This window comes from Gopherus flavomarginatus, chromosome 7 (assembly GCF_025201925.1).
Source record: "Gopherus flavomarginatus isolate rGopFla2 chromosome 7, rGopFla2.mat.asm, whole genome shotgun sequence".
NCBI classification, from domain to species: Eukaryota; Metazoa; Chordata; order Testudines; family Testudinidae; genus Gopherus; species Gopherus flavomarginatus.
Genome location: NC_066623.1, coordinates 16,650,653 through 16,672,064, shown reverse-complemented (window position 1 = coordinate 16,672,064; position 21,412 = coordinate 16,650,653). Strand labels below are relative to the sequence as shown.

The following is a 21,412-nucleotide window of genomic DNA, read 5'->3' as shown; positions in this document are numbered from 1 at the left end:
TGCAGAACAGCAATTGTGGTTTTAAAATCAGATTTGGGTGTACACACTAGCTTTTATTTCAAAACAAATGTATATGTTCTGTGGGTACATGCTTTCAAAAGACTTTGTCTTTGTAACAGTTCCTACAAGTTTTCTAGTCTACTATTGCACCACTCAAACTCAAATGAGACTTCAGCTTCTTGATGTGTCTAAAGATATTTGCGTTTTTGCTTTTTCAGTGTTTAGTTTGAATACAGATGAGCTGTCTCATAAAGTGTGGCACATTGGTTTTAATTTTTTTAAAAGAGGGTAAAAAATCAAGTCATTCACTGAAAGTCCATAATTATGGAAAGCGAAAAAACTAGTTGGGTAGGTCAATGGGGAAAAAGGATATAAAACACATTAGTTACTCAAGAGATTAGCATGGCTTCAAGATAAATTATTTGGTCAATCAAGTAAATCAGTTTATCTAACGTAATATTTATGTGTTTTAAAAACTTACGTATATTAATATTTTCATCTTAATGGTTCTAGAGAGAAGCATAAAGAGATATAAATCACAAAACCAAAACAATTTCCAAAATATACTGTTTGAAGGCCAGGCCAGAAAGTATTAGGAAGGCATCATAGTGCTCTGACACATATCCATTCTTCTCTTTTACATTAGTGAACCCGTTTATCCTAATAAGTTGAGTGTTAAAAGTTTCTGCCACTAAAGAATTTAATTAAGTTCTTGCTTGCCTCTGCCACATGAGCTGAATCTTCCCCTGTGTAAGGGGTGATAGGACCATTTCTTAGATATTGTGGTGAGGGAATACCATGTAGGTATCTAATAGATTAATAGTAACTATGATCAATAGTGTTTGATTAGCACTGTGTGCCTTCAGACACTAATCCCATCCTCTCTTTTTAGGTAAGTAGCATAACAGGGGTAGAGGAGCCTTTTTTCTATAGAAAGCTCAATTTTGTGCATTGATGTCAAACTGTCTTCTTGTATTTAGTTTTAAATAAAACATTTTGGGAGTAGTGCTTTCCACTGAATTGTTGGACTCTTCTGAAGGTAAGATTTTAAATACTTTTTTCAAAAAAAACTTTAACTCTTTCGGATGGGTTTGAGTCTTGGTGGATTAGTGAACTTGAGCAGGAGGAGATTGCTTGTGTTTGATAGAAAAGCTAAAGCACAAGCAGGGAGGCTGATTTAAGAAACTGTGTGCTGCTGCCCATTCCTTAGAATTGATTAAAACCAATTTATGACTGATGTATATGTGGTATTTCTGACACCATTTGGTTTCTTCTGAAAAATGCCAAAATATTCAGAAGTTACAGGACATTCTGTAACTTGCTTGCCAGGCTGATAGATCACTGCTCTGTGCCGTCTCTCTACTTTAGATGGATCTCAGTGGGACCATCCCTTTTAGCTCACCTTTTAAACCTATTTCTTCTACGGAGTAGAAATTGTCAGAATAGTCTACAATAGTTCTTGCAGGTAATCTTCCATTGTGGCAGCTCCAGTGGTACCTAGTACAGGTCTCAGGCATTCTTATCATCATGTTGTTTAAACCTGTCCTAAATTAACTGGAGGCAGGATATACATTTTGTTCACTAGCCAGGGAGAAAACAAATTACAGAACTCCTATTGCAGCATATTAGCACCTAATTTGATTAAGTCACTTTCTCTGTTGTATTCCCAAATAAGGAAACAATAAGCTTTAGAGCCTGATTTCCTGAAATAGTGAGCACCCCCAACTTCAGTTCAAGGCAAGAAGAGCTGCAGGTGCTCATTACTTTTGAAAATTAGGCCCTTCCGCACATGGATTTCAGAGGTGACATCACTATGCTAAAATAATGCCCAGGATGAATGTGAAGTCAAGATGAGCCAATTGTATAATAAAAACTTCTGATCTTAGCTGTTTAAACTAATGACTCTGAGGATGAACTATCAGGGCAATAATTTATTTGCTAGCTTGCTTTTTCCAGTGTGCACTGTTACTTTTTATAGATTACAGTATGACTGCTTGTTGGTTGCTTTTGAGCATATAAGTATTTGTCTTTCAGGACAAGAAAATAACTTGAATCTGCACTATAGCTTTACTTTTATTAGGCACTTCAGCTTCTTTGTTGGTTTTGTGCTTCTTTACTGATTTTGTCGTCTTGTGGGTTTTTACTCTTGTTACAATATATTTTGTCACATTTTAATTAAAAGTCTCTGGACTCATTTGATTGTTTTGAAGCAGTCTGTAAATATAACTCTTTGAAGTTGTTGGCCAGAACAGTCCAAGATTCAGTTTAACCATCCACAGACTTAAAGTAAATGTGAGGGTTTACTATGAAAAATGTGAAATTGGCTTCTCTTTTATTCATGAACTCAAGCATCATCCCCTTTGTGGCATACAAACTATGAAATATTGGTACATTGAAGGTGCTCAAAATATAGAGCCACTAAACTTTTTTATCATTATCACTATTTTAATGGAAATATTTTGTAAAGGGCTGAAAGTGCCAGTGAAGCTATGAAAGTCAGTGTGCTTTTTCTCATTTGTATTGACTCTAATTTCTAAATTTTGATTTCTGATCCTGGCTTTTCAATTGGACTTTGTGCCCATTGCATAAGAGGTTGCACTGCTTTACACGGTTAAAGGCACCCTGTACTGGGAGTCAGAAAATCTGGATCCTCATCCAGATTGTGCCACACATTTGCTGCGTAGCCATGGACAAAACACATAAGGCCAGATCCTGCACCATTGAAGCCCATGTGGCTTTTGATTTCCCTGTGAGCAGAAGTGGCTTCTTAAACTCTGCCTCAATTTTCCCATATTTAAAGTGGGTATAATATCCACCTCACTGGGGTGTTTTGAGACTTGCTTAGTGCAGTTAAAGTACTTGGAGATCCTTGTATAGAAGGCACTGTAGAAGCAGAAAATATGACATTGTTAAAGAATTTCTCTCCATTCCTGTTTTAGTTTGCTGACAGGAGCCAGTAATCCACTTATTTTCTATATGATTGGCCATTTGTGTTTCAAATTATCTTTTCATGTGCACATTCCATTTCATTTTTTGGTGTAAATATTTGTCTTGCCCTTTGTAAACTTTTATCATTCCTTTTAGTAATTATGTTGTAAAAGCCTTGGATTTTTGCCCTTCTCACTTTTATATATTAAAATATTTTGAATATGTCTTTGTTGAATAGCTGCAACCTTCATGTGGTTGATTATTCTGATATTATTGTTAATAGGATTAACACCATCTAATGTGCACAAAATGCTTTACCTCTGAAAGCTGCTGTTATTTAATATAGTGCTGTAAATATGCATAAAGCGTTACAGACTAGACCGTGTGACTCCAAGGAGCATACAGTCTGAGTGATAAATTATTAACTATGGGTAATTCTCTGACATAACTAATTTATTTCCATAATTTAGTTACAATCTTGAAATTTTGTTTGAATGTACAACTTCATTAATTTTAAGTAAAGCACGTATACTGAGAGATTAAATTATCATGGGGCTAGTGCTGTTGTATGTAAAATTAGATTGGCACTTTCATTCTAACTTCTTATTTTCAGTGTGTTACGTATTTGCCAAAATTACCTTCCTGGCTGAAATTTCTCACACGTCACTTGTCAGTAAATTGTAGGCATTTCTGAGTGCAGCATGGCAACTATCGAATAGTGCACAAAAACAATACACAACTGCTATAAGTCAGGAAATGAAGAATATCATATTCAACTAAGACTATAAGGATAACTTCGGACATTGTAGACAGAATATAATTACCAAATTTAGAGATTTTGGCTAGCACATCGGGGTAATATCCGTACACCTGCAAAAAATTCCTTGAGATTTTTAAAAAACACAGTGACCACAGCCTCCTCTTTACATGTGACCAAAAAGATGACACCAACTGAAGTATAGCATCCCTTAATACCATGCTGGGGCTTTGTTTTCAGTACTAACTCAAAGGGAAGACTACTGTCTGTTGAATCACTAACACCACTTTCTGTTGAAGTTAGGGGTGTTTTGAAGGTCTCTTATCCAAGTGTGAACCAGACTCAAGCATGCTTAACCTATGTAATAGAACAGACTCACAATCCAAGGCAGAGTGATAAGCTTCATTTGTTGGGAGAACCAGGTCTTAACATTTCCAGAGATATTAAATTATTTACCTAATATTTAATCCTTTGAAAATGAAAAGTGCTGTTTAGTATTATCAGAACTTTCCATAGTATAGCATTGATAGCTCAGTGGTTTGCACATTGACCTGCTAAACTGAGCGTTATGAGTTCAATCCTTGAGGGGGCCATTTAGGGAACAGCGGTAAAAATCTGCCTGGGGATTGATCCTGCTTTGAGCAGGGGGTTGAACTAGATGAGGTCCCTGATATTCTATGATTTAGCAATTTTTAGTATACTGAATAGTGGGAGAAATGTATTAATTGTTCTTTGTGAATATTGCTGTTTTAGAGTGTGATTCTGAGAGTTGAAGGCACTCAGCACCTGTGAGCAGGTGTTCAGTACCCAGTGAATCGGGCACTTAATCATTGTTAGCTGTGGTAACAGGATCATGTATCTAGTGTTTGTTCTGACTATCTCCTATCTAAGCAAAATGGATTAGGAGTAGACTATTTCAGTGCAGCAACACAGGCATTGGAATTCTGCATCAGAACTCTGACTTCCCATGCAATGTTGCAGAATTCTAACAGGAAAATAAAGATTAGGAAATAGGAGCTGCTTGAGCATTCCATCTCAAGGCATGCAAATAGCCCACAGCATTTCCATACTCCCATCCTTTTACATTGCACAACATTTCCCACTGGCAACAATAAAAATAATCTGTCTTTGGCCTCATATATGTTTAATTTCAGACACGGACAAATTTTGATTCATTAGTTACTTTCACTACTTGAAATAGAATTGTCTGCCCCTTTCCTTGATCCATATCATACTATATTAAATTAATTTCAGTAGATAGTCCTTTTCTTTTAGCTGAGTATTGCATAACTGAAGATTTGGCAAGATCTTGCGGGGCTGTTTGGACTCACCCACATGGGATGGATTATACTTGTTCAATCATACAAAACTGTGTCAAAAAAGTTCTTGTGATAGATTTTAAGACTCATTACAACAACAAACATACAACAGTTTTTATAGAATATGGTGTGAAATTATGATCTTGAAGCACTTATGAAAGTAGTGAAAAGTGTTTTGAATGACTAGTGCCCTTCACCCAAATATTTCTAGTTGATAAGTGATGTGACCCAAGTCACAAAGGAAATCTGTTGCTGAGCGAGGAATTTTTGTTGGCTCTTGATTCACAGTTCCAACCTCTAAACACTACATCATCCATGTACGTATTTCTTGCATTTTACAGTTGTTGCAACACTCTTAATCAGAGACTGAGTAGAGGAGGGATCCTATTTAAATGTATGTTCCCCAGGGCAGAGGGACTGTCTTTATGCAAAATGCAGTGTAAAAATAATTCATAATGTTTTAAAGGTATCTGCACAGTTGCAGTTTTCAACTAGAAATATCTGGTATGAGAGTAACTTTTAAATTTATTTTACTGCAGTTAAGCTGAGAAATCTGAAATTCATGTTAACATACTTTCTCCCTGGAGCTCAGTTTGCGCTCAGACATTTAAAAGTGGTATGTTTATTGGCAGTGCAAGTTATTAACAATCATACTATTTACATAATTTGAAGTTATTGATTAGGACATCATCAAATCACATCTTTCTGTATCCTCCCCTTACAGCAACATGATAAAACTGATCTTAAACTACTTCCTGTATAAAGTCAATACCAAAATTTGCTGCAGGAGTAAAGCACAGGAAAAGTTACTAAACTGAACTGGCTTCAGAGAATTTAACAGTATTTGATATTACTCCTAGCATATTATCAAGTGTGTGAATTTTGGGCATATCAAAAATTGCAAAATAATACCTAATATAAAGAAAAAACACAACAGGATTTGTTTAGCTGCTTTTTAACTATAAAGATGCAGTCTGGTACATTTTATATTTTTATATATTTTGTGCTTATTATCTAATCAATTTCTGTGTTTTAAAGGCTCATCAATAGTATGGTGCTTGAAAGAGAGAAACTATCTGATAATGCTATTCCAACAATAAGGGATTTAAATATATGTAAAGCATGCAGAATATTTTGAAAAACGGTTCTTTATATCAGCTACTCTAATGTTGCCCCCTCATCTCAATAATATCTGAGCTTCTTTAGCGTATTTATTCACACAACACCTTGTGAGTATTAGTTGCATTTTATAGATAGGTACTGAGGCACAGAGAGATTGAGGCAGATTTTTAAAAATATCTATCCACCTACTGGGATTTTCAAAAGCATCTAGATTCCTAGCACCTGTTGAAATAAAAATTTCTTCAACACCCCCCCCCCCCCCGCAAAAAAACTGGGAAGACTGTACAAAATCAAATATTAAAATTTTTTCCCATGTGGAAACCATATTCTGTGGTGGATTAATATTTTAATGCTTAACAAATGCATCACATTACATCTTGAAATGTAAAATAGAACACATCCGAAGTGTGTGTGTATTGCCTTACAAATGCACCATCATGGCATGTGCTTATATGACCCATTTTAAAAGCTGGGGTGGAGCTTGGCAGCCCACCATATCCTAAGCTCCAGGACATATTTTAGTTTATTGAGACTGTAAACGTGTGAAATTTTATGCTGCTGTATCATTACTGCCGAAAAATACCATGCAATACGCACTTTATATCAGAGCCCACATCAGCATATTTTAACTATTGTCTTCAAGACAAGGCCTCCCAATTGTATGTGAATCGTACTAAGCAACAGCAAATCACATGCATTTGCAGCCATGAAGCAGTATAGGGCATGTAACGGTTGCATGGCCTTATAAAAAGGTTTCTGTAAATCGTGTTTTGAAACTCCTATTTTCATTTGCCTGCTCACCACTTCAGCAGCATTCTGTTCTGTTCTGAAGTCTGCTCCACTGTTTCATTTTCTCCACAGTGTTATATACCCTATAAAGCATTATTTAAGTGGAAAGAAAATAAAACTAAGTATTTTTGCTTTTTGAAAAATGTTTTTAGAAGTCAAGTTTTCTTATTCCCAGAACAATTTCTTTTAAAAATATTTGTTAGTACGTCAGACTCTTGAATCAGTATAGCCCGTTGTTCGGTGTCAGCACCTTGTTCACTGATTTTATTCTTTCTTAGATTTAATAGAGCTGAATGACTCATATTGAATGTTGAAAATCACATGCCTTTAACTCCCTCTTGTGTCCCACGCAAACCTCATGTGCCCTTTAACTGTAAATTACATAGATTTTTAACTAGCGTTGTATATTCTGTGTAAAGTTTACTCCAAAATCCTATATATTTTTATTAAGATCAGTTCAAAGAAGGCAGTCTTTAAAACAGAATATTATAATCTAAGTAACAACATAATCTATCTAATAAAAGCATATGTACTTTTTCTGTACATGGGAGATATGGCATCCAGATGCAGTATAGCTCGTTTGTTTTTTTTTACTGGCATTGTAAAATAAAGTAGGCATATAGGATAGCGTGTTTTGAGTAAGAATTTACACAGTGAGAGCTGGGATTTTCTAGTGGCAGTGTGTGTCTGATATTAGCACTAACTCAGCAGTTAGTATTCAGTTCTTGCTTTTGGAGACTGGACCATTATTTTATGTTTGAAACAACACATAGTGTGTCTCTTTACAATACCAGTGGCATGAGATTGTCAGATGACTAAACAGTGAGGAGCTTGATTGTTAAATAACTCCCCAGTTTGTTTCCTTGCAAGGTAGCTGATCAAGAGAATGAGACATAATTGATTCATAAGAAACAATAAAGCAGGGATCAGCAACCTTTTCAGAATCGGTGTGTGAAGTCTTCATTTATTCGTTCTAATTTAAGGTTTCACATGCCAGTAATTCATTTTAACATTTTTAGAAGGTCTCTTTCTATAAGTCTGTAATATATAACTAAACTATTGTTGTATGTAAAGTAAATAAGATTTTTAAAATGTTTAAGAAGCTTCGTTTAAAATTAAATTAAAATGCAGAGCCCCCTGGACCGGTGGCCAGGACCTAGGCAGTGAGAGTGCCATTGAAAATCAGCTTGCATGCCGCCTTCAGCACCTGTGCCATAGGTTGCCTACCCCTGCAATAAAGTTACCCAACTCATGTCAGTTTTAAAATCACTATCAAAACAAGAACCCCACTAGAGGAATAATAAGTAATGCAGTCATCTAGTTAATGCTCCACTTATAAGAGCAGGCTATAATTACATACTGGAAAGGAAAACCACTGTTTAATTACTCTATAATTGCAATGCAACTACTCTGTAGTTGCCAGTCACCTGGATAAGCACTATCTGTATTACTGTATTGCTGTTCTGAAACGAAGGGTATATCTGTATATGCCCACTCAGATCTCTGCATTTACTGTGTGTCCTATGCAATAATAAATCCTTTGCACTTTGAGTATTCATTGCTTTTCACGCACTGTCCAAAGACTAGGCCACATTAGGTACTGTCATTAAGTATTATACCCATTTTATATGTGGATAAACTAATTCACAAACCCATTAAATTACTTTCTTGCTGTGTGGCCATATGTAAGGAATAGCAGTGGAAAAGAACCCAGGAGCCCTGCCTCTTGGTTGGTTCCCTGCTCCATCATTTGTACATAATCCTTTTGTCCCTTTCCTTCCTCCCTGTGCATCACTGTGGCAGCTGAGATCATCTGATGCTCTCCTGCCAGGAGATCTCAGAGTGGAATGTCTGAGACCTCCTCCCAGACTGTTTCCTAGCATTGAGAACCATCCACTGAATTAGCTTTCCCCTTGTTCTGACATAGCTTGTCTGTTGCCCTTCAGGACACAGTGCAAAGCTCATCTGTTTACTTAACCTTGTCTGAAAGAAGGTAGGGTGTGTTTATACTCTGCTCTTTTTGTGGAGAGTGCATTTTATGTAGCTTTGGTAATATTAACATTTGTGTTTGGCTTTGTACAGGCACCCAGATATTTACTGATGGGTGTATTTATAATAGATAAAAATGAATAACAGACTGGCCTGTTTCATAATATTTATTTTAACTTTCTGCCCAGAAATGGAAATATTTTACAAGAGGAAAATTGCTGAGCCTTGTCACAAAATGTGTTACAATTACTCAGTTTAAAACACTTTGAAGCTCGAAGGAGACAGCAGAAAATTAGCAGACTTAGTGTAGATTTATGTCAAGATCCCAAAGAAAAGGTAGGTCTCTTAATGTTTATTCCCAGCCCCATATGACCCGATGCCTTGTAAGATTACTGTGTATTCTTTCAGCTGCTGTTTGATTGTTAAACTTTGGAATTAGGCTTTAGTTTCTCGGGATAGATATAGAAAAATGACACAAATAGTAGTCTTAATATAGTTCAAAAAATGGTACTGCAACATGTATTTGTAAATAGGGTTTTCCAGAATTTTATTCAGATTTGTTTATAACAGTCTTTAAATGGTCCATGTTTCTTGCTGTGCAGTCACCAATTTCTTAAATTGTCCGTCTCAGTTCATATTCTTTCTGTATTTTTTTTTGTGTCCTTGTGGAAGAAGCATGTGCCTTCCTGTTTTCAATTAGTTTTTTTTTAAAATGATACTTCCTGGGCTGAACATTTTTGTGAGTGTATAATGCATATTTCCCTTGCATGGGGTAGTGGAAGGAGACCTGAAAAATGATCCCAGCTTTGAAAAAAATTGGTAAAATTTCATACACAAATCCTAGTTTTACTTCTGGGGGAATTCTGCACCAAAAATTAAAAATTCTGCATACAATATTTTAAAGTTTGCAAAATTCTGCATATTTTATTTGTCAAAATAACACAATACAATCGCTCCGAGATACCTGTCAGCAAGTATTTCTGTTACAATACAGATAACAAAAAACATTCTGGAAATTTTTTTTGACAAATAGATTCCTTACTAGGCATATTACTACAGAACTTCAAGTAATAATTCATTTAAACTATAATGCAGACACGTATTTCCGGCACCTCTCAGAAGCAGTGCAAAAGCTTGGGGGAGATAGGGGTAACGGAGGGAGAGGAAAGTAATTTCTGGGAAGGAGCCTGGGAGTGAATCTGTAGAGTTGTTGAGTATGGATGGGAGAAATATAGAACAGGCTTTTGGTTGGGGATTGTTATGGAGATGAGGAGCCTCCCCCATGCAGACCCTGGCTGATCCTTAGCCTCTCCCATTCTGCCAGGCACAAATGCTCCTGTCCCCATGTGGTCCTGCACCCCTACTCAGACAAGTATAGCTGCCCATATCCCTGCACCTCTGTCCATATATGGCCATGCACCCCTACTCCCATTCAACCCTGGCTTGATTTTCTCACCTCACTAGCTTCTGTGCCCCTGCCCCAGTCTGTCCCCCCTACTAGCTCTTCTGAACCCCCATCTGTCCATCTCCCCATATCCCATGCCTCCTCACCTGGTCCTCTCTGTGGCTGGCTGCTCTGGGCCGTCAGCCAGCTGCCCTCTCTTTTGATTTTCCCGTCAGCTCCTGGTGGGCAAAAAGGGTAATTGCAGTGTGACATCTCTTGTGGCTTTCTTTTGCCTCCCTGTCAGAATCAGTTATTGTGCAGGGGGAGAATCTGGGGGTAGGGGGACGACACATTAATGCTATGTTTACACATGGTGCAGAATTCCCTCAGGAATAAGGTTATGTTATATTGGGATTTGAAGCTCTTGGATTATAAATTGAAAAGTAATAGAGTAAGATCTGTGTTAAGGAAGACTACATTTAATCTTTAAAAAAAAACCTGCTAACACCTCATTGAAAAATTAGAAAATCACCCTATTTGAAACAATTCACCTTGTGTACTATCATTTTTCTGTTTATCGTCTCCTGCCCTTTTTTTTCCACTAGAAATTTGCGTGAATGCAGCCTCTATGCGTCTCCCTCTCGCCCACTTTCAGAGTTGATGTGGTCCTGTTTCTTGTTCCCCTCCTGAAGTTGTAATCCTGTTAAAGCCATATTCACAGCAATGAATTGTAATTGCCAGGTGGGAAACTAAGGGTATGGCTACACTTGCACGGCAGTGCTTTGAAGTTTCGAGTGTGGTCGCAGCGCCAGCGCTGGGAGAGAGCTCTCCCAGCGCTGCATGTACTCCACATCCTCTACGGGTGTAGCTTGCTCCCAGCGCTGCGGCACGGTTTACGCTGAGGCTTTACAGCGCTGTATCTTGCAGCACTCAGGAGGGTGTTTTTTTAACACCCCTGAGCGCGAAAGTTGCAGCGCTGTAAAGCGCCAGTGTAGCCATGGCCAAAACTACAGGATTGTTAAGAAGGAGATTTCCCATCCTGATGCAGATTTCATTAGACATAACGAATGAGTGAGAAGATAAATGCATAAACATAGTATTTCAGCCAAACTGATTCCTGCATGGTGCTTTTCATCTTCACTTTCTAAACCATGTTTAGAAACCTGATTATAACTGTATGTATTAAAATTTATCTGCTAGATTTGGCACCTCTTTGAGAACATCACAGGATGCAAGACTAGTAATAAAGTGGCTTTGAAGGCTAAGCTGTAACTGGGGAGGTTGTTCTAAAAAGACTTAATGGTGTCATTAGTGACAAACAGATTGGTAGTTTGGCCTGGGAGCCTAGAGGAGCAAGATGCCCAATTAAATTCAGTAGGATATAGACACCTCACTCCCTTGGACCCATTTGAAAATCCCAGCTTAGTGTGTCATTTCATTTCACTGTAGCCAATGGATCACACTGTTAAATGTGTAGGATGCTGGTCTTGGGAAGAGAAACCTGTCGCAAAGCTACTGAATCTGAAAATCTGTTTACCTCAAGATGGTTGTGAAATCTCAGAAGTTGTCTTTTGGCGACCAGTAGGACTGCTAGGTTGCCAAATGCATGGCCTGGCTTAAATAAGCTGCTGTTGTGAAACAGGGTTTGTCTATCAGCATACAAAGTGGATTTTAATACTTTATTCCCCCTTCACTTTCAGATCTTTCTCTAGATCCAGTTAGCAGAACATTAGTCCCAAACAAATTCACCAGTTGTTGAAAGTGAAGATACTCCGGTTGAAACTTCAGTGCATACAATAGGAATATTTTTTTCTTTTCTTTTTTATCCCTGGGATGAAGATATGGAGAGCTAAACATTTTACTTAATTGATTTTTATTCTGTTATTTTTCAGGCAGAGAATGAATTTGCCCTGTATGTATGACCAATGCAAACATATGCTTATGGTTGCCAATGAACTATCACGGCTTCAAGTGTCATATGAGGAATATCTCTGCATGAAAACCTTGCTGCTTCTCTCTACAAGTAAGTAGCCAGTTACAAAATCTGTGTGAAGAATGAATCTTACAAATATCATGAGATTGTATGTGTGTATTAGGTTGATGGTATGGCAAATATCTCACACAAAGTTAAAGCTCAAAGTTTGAGCTTCTTACTGAGCACTATGCAAAAATGTTACTCCTCCAGCATGACTGCATGGTGCTATTGAAGGAAACTGCTTCTGATTATTGTAACTTGATATATTATTAAATTGAACCTATTCAGTGGTAAGATATTGCAACCTATTTGTTCAAATATTGTAAGTCCAGCATGCAAGTTTGTTCCAAGATCACAAAGCAAGAATCTTCAGTGTTCAAAATTCCAAGCTATTCCATCAGTAGTTTCCGTCAGTGTCCTGGCATAGGACCCCAGTGCAGCGTTTGCCTTCCAAGCCCAAAAACTGGGACAAAGGTTCTTTTGAAAGGAAGCATTCATAGTCTCTCAGCTCCACACTTCTATGTGTATTGTGGGGCCTTTGAAACTGAAGTTATGAGACAGCCATCTGACAGCTCTCTTTAAACTCCTTGAATGTTTTGGATATACAGCACAAATCTTTGGGGATGTACACCAAGTCATTTCTTAATTCTCTAGACACCATCCTATAGGTGATACATATGCTGCTATTCTATACAAAATAAAAAATCTGCTTCAACCCCAGGCCAAAGGTAAATTTTCAAAAGCATCCAAGTCTCATTGATTTTTCACTTTTCAAAATGAGTCTTAGGGTAACATTGTCAAAAGAACTTTCATTTGAGAATTTTTGGCCTCTGAGAAAAGGCAACAGTACTATCTCTTATCCCATGTACAATAACCCACAAAGCAACATTGGTTCAGACTGAGACAAAGATCTCACTTGCTGCAGGTGAATATGTGCTAGAGAGTAATTTGGGCTCATGTTTTTTGTTTTACTTACATATGACATTGATGGTAAGTTATTCACATTTCATAAACTTTACAACTTTGACTGCAGATTTGTATGCTCGTGCATAAGGAACAGAGATGATGCCTTCATATGTGGCTGTGCAGCACCTTATAGAATGGGGCTCATATCTTATTGGTGTTCATGGATGCTGCTATAATATGTTTTAAATAGTAGTACGTATAACTGCGTGTTCCCTCTGTAGAATAAAACACAAAAAACTGTTAAAAGAATCGTAAGGTTACAATCACTCAGAAGCTAGGAGATGATAGTATTAAAGTGCACTGTGCAACCATAATTTGGCTCCCTTGTTCTTATGCATTACGATAGTCTTTCATTTTCCTTCAGGACTCTTACCTCATTCAGTGCACAGAATGGTACAGCACTAACGTAATGTGCCACTATTTCAGTGTTTTGTTGTTCTCTTTGTTCTGTGTGTGGCCCTGTGCCTTATTTGCTCCACACTATTCAAACCCTGCTCTGAAGACAGAATTATTAACTTCTTCATGGGCTTTTCTCTGGCACTCATGACTACAGTATCTGAGTGTTTCACAAAGAAAAATGAATTTTATTTCCACAGAACACCTGGGAGATGAGGGGCGCATTAGCCCCAATTTACAGATGTGGCACAGAGAGGATTAAGGTCAAAAGTATCCACTTTGAGACACCTATAACTGATTTTGAGGGTTTGTAACATAGCGCTTCGTATGTTCAAGACACAGCTCCCATTGACTTCAGTTGCAAATGATAAGCACTTCTGTAAATCAGACCACAGAGTTTCAAGTCAGGTACCCAGAAATGATCACCAGTTAGTGACCATCTGTGAAGAGACTGATTTAAGTGACGTGCCTAGCATCACATTGGGATTCTATGGCAGAAGGAGGGATAGAATCCAATTCTTCAGGGCAGCATTCGGCTACCTTTACTGTGAGACCATCCTTTCTTTTCCTGCAGTTCCTGTCTCATTCATTTTACATCTTCCAACTTCTGCAAACACATGAGGCAAGGGCCCTACAGTCAACAGTTTTCTTCACTACACAACCCTGATTGTCCATGGAGTGGGTCCAGACTGCACTAAATGAGAGAATGTTTGTGTGGAAAAAATAGTGTGTGTTCATATAATTAAAGACTGTATCATGATGTGTTTCCGCAAGCAGGCAAAATTAAGCTTCCAGAGACAACCTTACCTCTAGCATTTCCTACCTTTTGAGTGCTTGATTTTGTAGTCCTAATAAATCCCTTTTACCAGTGGAAGGGGGGAGAGTGTAAAATTTCTTAGGTTTTTAAAAAATAAAACTGGAAAAACCATATTCCATCATATGGCATCATATTGACATATATGGGTCATAAGCAGGTTGGGACATTTTAGATTCCCCATGCAGATATCTGCCACATGAACTTATGGAGTAACTGATAGCAGTAGTAGGTTGTCATCCTCTGTGTGGTCCATCACTAGAGGGGGATGAGATATTTTGTAAGAGTGTTTCAAAGATGTCTGCCCTGCTTATCCCAAGCTCTGCCCAGCCAGTCTCAGTTCTCCTGTCACAAACACACTGCCTCCCCATCTGATCGGTCTCCTCTCCTGCCCCCACCGCCTTTCCAACACCCGTCTGGATACCAGTCCCAAACTCCCCATACTGGTTCCTGTACCCCCCCCTTCACATCTACCATTCCTTCCCCAGTCTCTTCTGCCCCTTCTTCCCTCCCAGGGCCTGTACAAGGAAGTTTCGCGCCCTAGGCGAAACTTCCATCTTTTGCCACCCCCACCACCACCCAGCTAACCCCGCCCCCCCACGGCAGCTAACCCAGCCCCCGAACCTGGGGAGCCCACCCCTCCCCTCGCCCAGGGAGCCCCCCCACAGCAGCTACCCCCACTCTGCAGCTAACCCTGCCCGGGGAGAGACATCCCCCTTCCTCTGCCCATGGAGAAAAACTCCCACCTCCGCGGAAGCTAACCCCGCCTCAAGAGCCTCCTGCAGCAGCTAACCCCGCCTGGGGAGCCTGTCCCAGCTCACTTCGGCTCTGCCTCCTCCGCTGAGCATGCTGTCGTCGCTCTAGTTCTCCTCCCCTCCCAGGCTTGTGGCGCCAATTGGAGGAGACTTACAGCGGGGGCTGTGTGCTCAGCGGAGGAGGCAGAGTGGAGATGATCTGGGGTGGGGAGCGGTTCTCCTGTGTGCCGCCCTCCCTGCGCCCCAGCTCATCTCCACCTCCTCGCCTGAGTGGGCTTTTAGGTGCCCCCAACCACTATTTGTGGCTGCCTAGTTTGCCTAAATGGTTGCACTGGCCCTGTTCCCTCCCTCCTATTTCCAGTCTCATTGCCCTGTCAGCCCCAGTCTTCCCTCCACCAGCTCCTTAATTCACTCCCAGGCTCTTTCTCCCTAATCTACTCTCCACCTCCCATCCAGTTCTTATCTCCTCTGTATTCTAATCGAGCAGCTGCCTCATCCAGGCTTTCTGAGCCCACTGGGAAGAAGCTTTCAGAGCACAGAAGGGAGAGGCTCCCTACCCTCAGTTTAGGTGCCCAGATCTGTACCTCAAATGGCCCAGAGATGTCGGGAAGTGCAACTGCAGGACAACTCCTGCTTAGGCCCAGATACATATTAAAATAGAAGTCCCAGATTGTATTCCCCTTTGCCATTTTGTCATGGAATTAATGTGAAAAGAGCACTTTTATAGTCACATGTACAGTAGAACCAGATGAGATCTGTAACATCTCAAAGGTTAATTTCAATGTTTCAGTTCCCAAGGAAGGCCTGAAGAGTCAGGCTCTGTTTGATGAGATTCGTATGACGTATATCAAAGAGCTGGGGAAAGCCATAGTGAAGAGAGAGGGGAACTCGAGCCAGAACTGGCAGAGATTTTATCAACTGACTAAACTTTTGGACTCCATGCATGATGTAAGTTTTTAAAATGTGCACTGTACATGTTCTGTATAGAGAAGTTTGAGGAAAGGTACTGTGCCCTTAGAACCTGAGCTTATCAGACCAGATAGAATGGTTAAGAGAAAATGTTTTGTTCTCTGAAGTTTTTGTAATGAATACATGTTAAAGGGACACTGTCAGCTTAAAAGAAAAAATCAGAAGTGTATTTTTTTGTCTTTTTATACGCAACACCTAAGAAAATTAATAGAAAATTATTAGAGAATTTTGCTGCTGTTTTTTAGTTTATTTACTTGATGCAGAATTTTGACAGTCAGTCTCAGGGACAAGTGTAGTATAATACTTGAAACACCTTTTAACTCATATTTTGAAACTGACTAGATTTAAAGTTGATTGTCTCTCTTTTAAAATAGAGTAACACAAAATCTTTTAAAATTTATTAATAGTGTTTTTATCCTATCATTTTATGTATGTCATTACAGAATGACACACTAGTCAATATAACATTACAGCCTTTAAATATGAATGTTTTAGCTAAGTTTTCAAGTATTTTGTGTTTATCCCCATTTTAGAGTGGTATATATAAGACCTTTATTATAGCAAAATATTAATAACAATGAAGAAATACAGTACCAAAGCAGTGTTTTTTCTCTGTGCATTAGCATGAGACTAAATCTTCTCTTTATCAATTGTAGGTGGTTGAAAATCTTCTAAGCTTTTGCTTCCAAACGTTTTTGGATAAATCCATGAGTATTGAGTTCCCAGAGATGTTGGCAGAAATCATCAGCAATCAGATACCAAAATATTCAAATGGAAATATAAAGAAACTCTTATTTCATCAAAAGTGACTGCCTTAATACAAAAAGATTGCCTTAAGAAAAAGTCAAACTATAGCTTTTTTTGTATAAACTATCAGACTTGTTAATTTTGTCTTGCAACGGTGTTTCTTTTGTAATTATGCACTACATGTGGTTTACAGAGGGCCAAGACTTAAGCTACAGAAGCAGCAGATTGCTCACATTGGATGATTAGAATGGGTGGGGAGACGAAAGGAAAGGTAAATAACCCTTATGTGCTAGGAATTGGAGTTCTCTCCCTAGTGCAACATCCACGGCTGCTCCAAAACTACTGGTGTCAAGATCTGAGGCTGACTTACGAGCATTCTGCTAGTAATTTCTGCAGTTGGCTGGATAACATTTTCTGGGGTTTTTTTCCAGTAAAATGGTTTGGGGTTTTTGTATAGTTAAGATAGCATTTTGATTTATGCATGTAACCTGAAGAAAGTTTACAAGTGTATATCAGAAAAGGGAAGTTGTGCCTTTTATAGCTATTATTGTCTGGTTTTAGCAATTTCCTTTAACTTTATATACCGTGAACTAGGCTTGCTCATTTTTTTCTTACATAATTTTTTGTAATACTTCAAGATGCCTATTGTACAACTATTTTTTAAGGTGGGACAGCTTGTAGCTTTCCTAAATGACCTCTAGCCATTAATCCTTGAGCATATTCATGTGAAAATGGGTTGGCTTTTCTAACCTGGTTGCTTTAATTGTCAAGATGACCATAACAATTTGGCTTGACTTTTTTTGGTTTGGGGTTTTTTTAGGTTGGAGGGGAAAGTATGCTCAAATCTAGTCCAAGTAGACATTAACGAAACACACACTTTTGGTATATGTGAAAATGGGTTGGATATACAGATCATAGAAAATTAGCCCAGTCCTATTTGGATGTAAATGAGGTTATTTTATACAAAAAACAAAGCTGATTTTTGCATATAGTACAACAGCCATATGCGCAGTAGTCTTGGGCTGCATCAATGTCAAGATCAGTCCTGACTGCCCATCAGGAAACTTTCATAAAAATATGTATAGCTTGTGTGTGTAGAGAAATTCACATTTTTCATGCACATAAATGTCTCATCATACAAGTTGATATGGAAAAAAATTATTGGCTTATGAGACAGACTTGTAATTATGCCTCGATTTTTTTTTTTAATATTGTATTGGTTCTTGAAGGGTTTTCTTCAGTTAGACTTTTACCTTTAAGCAGACAGTGAAACATACCAACCGTACTGACACATTGTAACTTGCTGGGTATACAAACCTCAAACCTGAGAGTGGTTAGTCACCCATTTTCACACTTTCATCTGTCACTGATTGGTTCATCTTCTTTTCCTGGAGAGCAGGAACGTTCCGCTACTGATTTTGTAGTTTAGAATTGTACGTCAGACTTCTGTCTTTGTAAGGCTGCATCCCGTCATGTCAAATTACTAGTGTGCCATAAAATTACCATATGTATTGTGAACTTCTTCTTGTCACCATTGATAATGATGTTTTAAATAGTTTAGAAGCTGTAGTAGCCCTTTCTATGTGCACCTTAACAACTGTCTGTATAAGCATAATTTAAATACTCACTAAGCCACCCGGAAATTAGATTTTTATTCAAAGTGGCCCACTTATTTGTGTAATAGAAAATGGGGGGGGGATCTAATTGATAAAATATGAAATCTCTAATATATTTTTATATTTAGTTATAGTTTCAAATATATGTAATTGGTATATTCACTAATCTAAGCAAAGAAGGGAAGGGATACTGCAGCTTTAAAAGCAATTTATTGAATGATTGTTAAATAGCTTGTATAGTGTATAATAAGTGATTTTTAGATGACAGATTGCTTTATCATGACACATGATTATAGTTTTTGTAGGGGTCACAAATATGCTGAATGGTAACCCATACAAATTGTGGTTTTTCTGGAAGTGTTAATACTGTTAGCATAGGTGTTAGGTATCCAAAGAGGTACTTTTTTTTTTTTTTTTTTTTAAGGAAGAAACCCATGCTGAGTGGGTTGTTCCTAGGGCTGAAATTTACATTCATTAGATTACTGTATAGAAACACATCTTGGAACTTGGAACCCATGGTTGGTTACCCTTCACATTCCAATAGTAAATCTTCAGACTTTGTAGGTTAACTTGACCTCTACTGCAAAAAATGTTAAACCGAAAAGATGTATGAACTTATGGGGTTAATTTCATATACAGCCTCACGTGGCATAGCAAAAACAGTTTGAAAAATTTGGCAATAATATGCATACAGGTACCAGCAATATGTAAATATAGAGCATAGGGTGTTCACTATACACTAATACATTTCTATTCTTCAGCAAAAGTTTGTTTCCAAGTGAAATAGGAAACTGCATTTTTGTCGTTTCTTACATCTTTTTTGAATGTTATACCTATTAAAAAGATGTATTCAGTACTTGTGAGTAAAATATCACATTTAATTTTAAAAAAATCATTCTGTTCTCGCTGAATGATCTTTAAAGAATATGTACATTTTGTAACAGTTAAGCTAAACCTCAAAAAGTATTTTAACTATCATTGGCAACCCAACTGGATGAAAATATTTATGTTGTTTGAGGCACAGTTAGAAGATTCACAGTGTTTGCTTTAAAAAAGGCTCTTTTATTAAAAGGATGAGCTTCAAAACTGTTATTTCAGAGAATGATCTAAAACTTAATCTGAGACACTCCAATGCATTAATCTCTCATTTTAGTCCCCAATATCTCAATTCAAGATCTCAAGAAATTTCATAGTGTGTGTGGACAAAGGATATGTGCTGTTATTTGTTTGCCAATAGAAAAGTAACTGAAATGTACATGAACAAAATAGTTTTACCTTGTGAGAATAAGTACTTCAGAGGAAAGAGGCTCTAACCCTTTTGATCTGTGCGCCCATATATTCATTCTTGAGTTATGGATTCAAAGAAAAGAGGAAACTGTGATGTCGGAAGAGAGAATTCATTCTGTATGTGCTGTTAAAGTCTTAAACCCACACCATTTTAAATATGTAATCATTTAGCAATCAGTGAAATGTTATACGTTCCCTGCACAATTAGTCTTTTAGCACTGGGAAAAACCTACAATTTAGATAAAGCAGAGAGAATCCTGATTTCTGTCTCTTCAGTGCCTTATCACATAATGCATACATCTGACAAAGGGACATTTGGACAGCCCTAGAGATACATGCTGTATGTTATAATTGCACATGGAAACTGAAAGGAATGGCCTTACATAGGATAAGCCAGGGCATGGGATGGAGAGAGGAGGAACTTTAATCTTGTACAGTGTTCTTGTAAAACAAAATTCTACTTAGAATCTATTTTGCAACTGGTAAGAGAGGAAGAATGTATGGGACTAAGTGCCAACATAGCTTAAATAATAGCCTCTCTAGTATCACAAAAATTAAGTGTTGAGAATGGGCAAGGAGGAGGAGAAAGTGCCTGAAGCAGTGAGGAGCAAATCCTGTTTCTCTTAGCCACACTTCAGTGAAACTGTTTGTGTGAGTTAGGACTGCAGAAGCCAACCCAATGAGAGAATGTTAAAAGGATTGTATTATATACTAGTTGAGTGATTAAAAGCTCCGCCATTTGTCTAGTCCAAAGCCAGTTATTGATGCATCATTGATGTCACATAGGAACCAATTTTTCAGGATAGGAATAGAGCCTCTGTACAACAGTTTTTAAAAAAAATGCTTGGAGGGTTTTACTTCTGATAAAAGGCTGTATGTATGAAAATATACCCCAACCCTAAACTAATTTGCTTAACAGCATTGATTCAACAGTGTGTCATTATTCTATTTTGTATATTAAACAAAAGATATATAATGGGGACAGAGCCTATATTATACTGGTGTATGGCATATTAAAAAGCTTTTTTCATTATTTTTTATCACAGTAATTTTAAACAGTGTAAAAATTAAAACCAGTGACTCCTGTTTAAAAATAAAAAGTTGTAGTTTTTTATTCATGCTGAATAATTCTGTAGTAACAATTCTGTAGTTTTCACCTACTCAGTGAAATGTTGGACTGTAAAATCTTGTGTGGAACTGTTGAACATTTATTTTTCATTTAAATTTGCTGTTCTGGTAATACAAAACCACACATCTGTACAGAAGTTGCAGTAAATGTGAACCATTTACAGCAATGCCAAATAATGGACAGAAATCACATAATAAAATTCTGCTTTTTTCATTAAATAGCTCCAAAATGCTTTGGTAGAGTTTTTGTTGTGTACCTGACAAAGATTATTGAAGCCAGTTAAATCAATCAGTTTATTTTATTCTTCTCCATTCACCACATACTCAGGAATTAACATCTTATTGGTCTAAAACCAGTCTCTTCTGTAGTTAAGTTATGGAGTGCAAGAATTTCTGATGGCTAAACTCAAGTTAACTGAAATGTGCAGATTTAGCAGCCCTCTCAGTAAAACTAAATTAAAGTAAGAAAAA

At 37.7% G+C, this 21,412-nt stretch overlaps 1 protein-coding gene across 2 annotated transcripts in view; it reads left to right on the top strand.

The window, feature by feature from the left end:
• The window catches only part of NR3C1 (nuclear receptor subfamily 3 group C member 1), a 163,370-nt gene extending 142,210 nt beyond the window's left edge, over positions 1-21,160 (top strand). For both annotated transcript variants that reach the window (XM_050962622.1, XM_050962621.1), the window contains exons 7-9: positions 12,181-12,311; positions 15,985-16,142; positions 16,820-21,160. In XM_050962622.1, coding sequence (XP_050818579.1) covers positions 12,181-12,311; positions 15,985-16,142; positions 16,820-16,972 — 442 coding nt within the window. In that variant the 3' untranslated portion in view covers positions 16,973-21,160. The remainder of the gene's footprint in view (positions 1-12,180; positions 12,312-15,984; positions 16,143-16,819) is intronic.
• The last annotated feature ends 252 nt before the right edge of the window (positions 21,161-21,412 follow it).